The sequence below is a fragment of the Buceros rhinoceros genome, unplaced genomic scaffold, assembly GCF_000710305.1.
Source record: "Buceros rhinoceros silvestris isolate BGI_N320 unplaced genomic scaffold, ASM71030v1 scaffold31638, whole genome shotgun sequence".
Lineage (NCBI taxonomy): Eukaryota > Metazoa > Chordata > Aves > Bucerotiformes > Bucerotidae > Buceros > Buceros rhinoceros.
The window spans coordinates 36,047-39,272 of record NW_010427936.1 but is presented as its reverse complement, the minus strand read 5'-3'; the positions used below and the strand labels follow the sequence as shown (position 1 = coordinate 39,272).

General features: G+C 54.4%; 1 protein-coding gene across 1 annotated transcript in view; it reads right to left on the bottom strand.

Moving 5' to 3' along the window:
* Positions 1–1,810: 1,810 nt before the first annotated feature.
* Positions 1,811–3,226, bottom strand: part of PRDM16 (PR domain containing 16) — a 35,996-nt gene continuing 34,580 nt past the window's right edge. Inside the window, exon 13 of the mRNA XM_010142108.1 lies at positions 1,811–1,945. Coding sequence (XP_010140410.1) covers positions 1,811–1,945 — 135 coding nt within the window. The remainder of the gene's footprint in view (positions 1,946–3,226) is intronic.

The window sequence follows — 3,226 nt, the reverse complement described above, 5'->3', positions numbered from 1 at the left end:
GGGCTCCCTTGACCCCAGAGCTTTGTGCAAATACATGAAGCAGTTCGGGTGACACCAGCTGCTGGTCTCTGAGCCTCGGGCAATTTCACAGGGTGTTGTGGAAAACCAAAAAAGAAGGATATATTTTCTTGGAAAATACGCTGATGCTGCTGATGTACCTGCTGTTCCGCTGTACCAAAGCTCCCCTGGGTTCTTTCCTCCGTGGCCAGGCTGGCTCCTGGCTACCTAAAAACAGCTTTATGTGTGCTCCTGGGTGCAGCGAGCGAATTGCAAGGGACTCGTTCCTAACAGAAGCTCCGCTTTGCGGGAGCAGCTGTTTCCTGTCTCAGCACGCTGGAATGATATTCCTCACAAGGGGCAGTCGCTTCCCTGGCTATTCTGTAATGCACCTTCACCGGCACAATCACCGCTCCAGCAGCAGACTAGAACTGCAACGCAGGACAGCGCAAACATCGCAGTACTTCGGGAGGCTGCTTTGTATCAGTAAGGAAGTTGAGACTTCAAAGTGATTTAAATCACTCATAAAATGTCTGCGAGCAATTTTAGAGTCAGAGAGACGATTCAATTCTTAGCTTGGATAGAGGGCTGTACCCCCGAGGCTGCTGAAACAAGGGAATTTTAATCTTTCGACTTCAATTATGGGCCCAACAGCAGCATGCGATGCATAAGCAACCATCCAGCACACCAACACACGGCACGAGACAGAACCTTCCGCTGCAACTCCCAGATCCTGTCAACACTGCCAGGATGGCACTCCAAAAACCCTGGGAGGTAAATCAGAAAACGTGGCCAAATCTCCCTTCTCACTCCCACACACGCCATCTCACACCCAGCTACACCTCTCCAGGCACGGGCTCGCCCCAGGACCTCCCTGCCCGGGAAAGCCCAAGCACTTCCAGTGGCTCGGGCATGGGGCAGAGCCACCGTCCCCTCACCTGCAGACCTGCGGAGCACGGCTTCTGCTGAAACACTGTGGTTGCTTCAGCTCCAAGCAGCAGCTGGGGCTCCCAGGCACTAGCAAAGGGGGAAGCGCTTTTAACCTCGCAGAGCCGGCAGAGAGAGAAGGGCACTCGGGGCCAGCAATGACTGTGAACCTTTCATGTGCATGATCCATCGATAACCCAACCTCGGCAGCGCTCCAGGCTGAAGATTCCTCTGCCGGGACACGGCACACGGCGTATCGCGGCTGCAGGCAGCGTGGCCTCACCCGAGCCAGCTCTGCACTGTGCCGCTGTGTTTTGTTGGGAACAAAGGCCAGGACGGTATTTCTGTGGGAGCACAGAACTTCAAATGCTTTGGGGGACCAATTAAATGGGTTGTATTTACTCTTCTCTGGTGTAACTCCAGCGACCGCGTCAGGAGTGCACCAGGGACGGGTCACACCTGGCTCTCTCCTTATGACTCCACTCTTCCGCTGAACTGGAAGGAATTGCTGCCGAGCGGGTCAGGCTTTGCTGTTCACGCAGGCGGTGCTGGCTCAGTGACACTGCTTTGCAGGGTTGGAGGGGCCAAGGTTTGATTGCACTGCTGCAATTCGTGTCGCGCTCATGCTGTTCCTGCAGACTGCGAGATCCTCATCAGCGTTATCCAGTTTTGGGGAGGTCCACTCTGATAAATTAGAAATGAAAACTGTGGGTAGGTAAAAATGCAGGACTTGTAGGGCGGATGGGACAGGTTTCCTTCTCAGCCAAAGGTCCAGACGGCTCCCTGAGGCCTTCTCATCCGTCTTCTGCTTGCTGGGGTTTTTGCTAGGGTAACTGCAGCACCACCGCCGCCTCACTGGGACTCTGGCCAGTGCCTTGTTGACCTCTCAGAGGTGGTTGATGGGGTTAAAGGTCCCCGACTCTGAAGCTGCTCCTGCCATGTCCAACCAAGCACCCAGAGAGTTCTGGGAGGACGTGTGGAGGGGAGCGTTCTCAGACAGGGACAGCATCATTGCATAAGCCTGGAGGAGAGAAGAGTAATGCAGAGGAACGTGTGAGTACACCCACAGAGGAGGCTGTAACAGACCACGTGAAGCGCAGCACCATCTGACCCTACAGGAAACGGAGGCCAACCCACACATATCCCTTGGCCTGGGCCAAGAACCTTGCCAGCAGGTCTCCGTTTACATCTGCACACCAGGATGATACCCATCACCCCAGCTCCTCAAATTTACCCCAGTTTACGGGCAGTTGTGGGACTAGCCAGGAGGGGCCACCATTGCCACTGGCTTTTACAGGACCAAATCCCTCCTGTGCCAGCTCCACACTTGGTCACAACCCCCGCGCTTGACTCTAGGCTCTGCTCTAAGGGGAAAGGGGAATGCGGCTACACGCGGAATGCCAAACACTTTGTCTTGTGCTTAAAAAAAGTACCCCTACAGACAAGCAAGGGGCAGAGTGAGGCCAGGGCCAGTCACACGCCCAGAAATGGGGCAGCAAAAGCCACAATAGCTGTAACCCAGCGCTCTCAATACAAGAGACTTCAGTTTTCTCTCTACTCACTTCTTGGTCACCTAATGCTCTCCCTCTTCCAGGACTACCTATCTGATACACATCTGCATCCTTTCACAGCCCTCACAGGTGATGTGAAGATTCAGCAGACGATAACCTCACACTGGAGAGGAAAGCCAATGTCACTGTCTCCCATGATGTGAAGCAGAGGAGGACCTGGTCCCCACCCGCCCTGGCCTGCATTAGCTGGTGTAAGGAATGCTCCTGCTCTGCTATGGAATTGTGGCCACGCAGCCCTCTCCTTCACCCTGAGGTAGCCCCCGCCCACACAGAATCCTTGGCAGGGCACCGGGCAGAGCCCATACATCGTTATCTGGGACGTCGGTACGGCGCTCAGTGCCGCGGGACCCTTCCTCAGGTAGTGCGACAATACAAACCAGTACCCAACTTCAGCCTCTCGGAAGGTGAGAGTCAGGTCTATCCGTGAAGTCAACGCACTCGTGTACTCAGGTGTGTGCTGGAAGCGGTGCAGCTTTGGGGTGTTACGGACATGCACGCTCCTGCAACTGCTTGAAAGAGAGCGGCCACCAAGGAGCGCTGCTGCACACACGAACGTGGCTTTACTGTTACACTCCTGTACAGGAGATGGTTCCAAATACATTTCAGTTCCTCTTTGTGATTTAGGTGTCATCAGTCTTGCAGCTCATACACTATAAAATTGATTGAAAAAACAAAAACACCCCCTCCCCATCCAAGCACAGGCTGGACCTAACAATGCAGTCCCCAGTTCG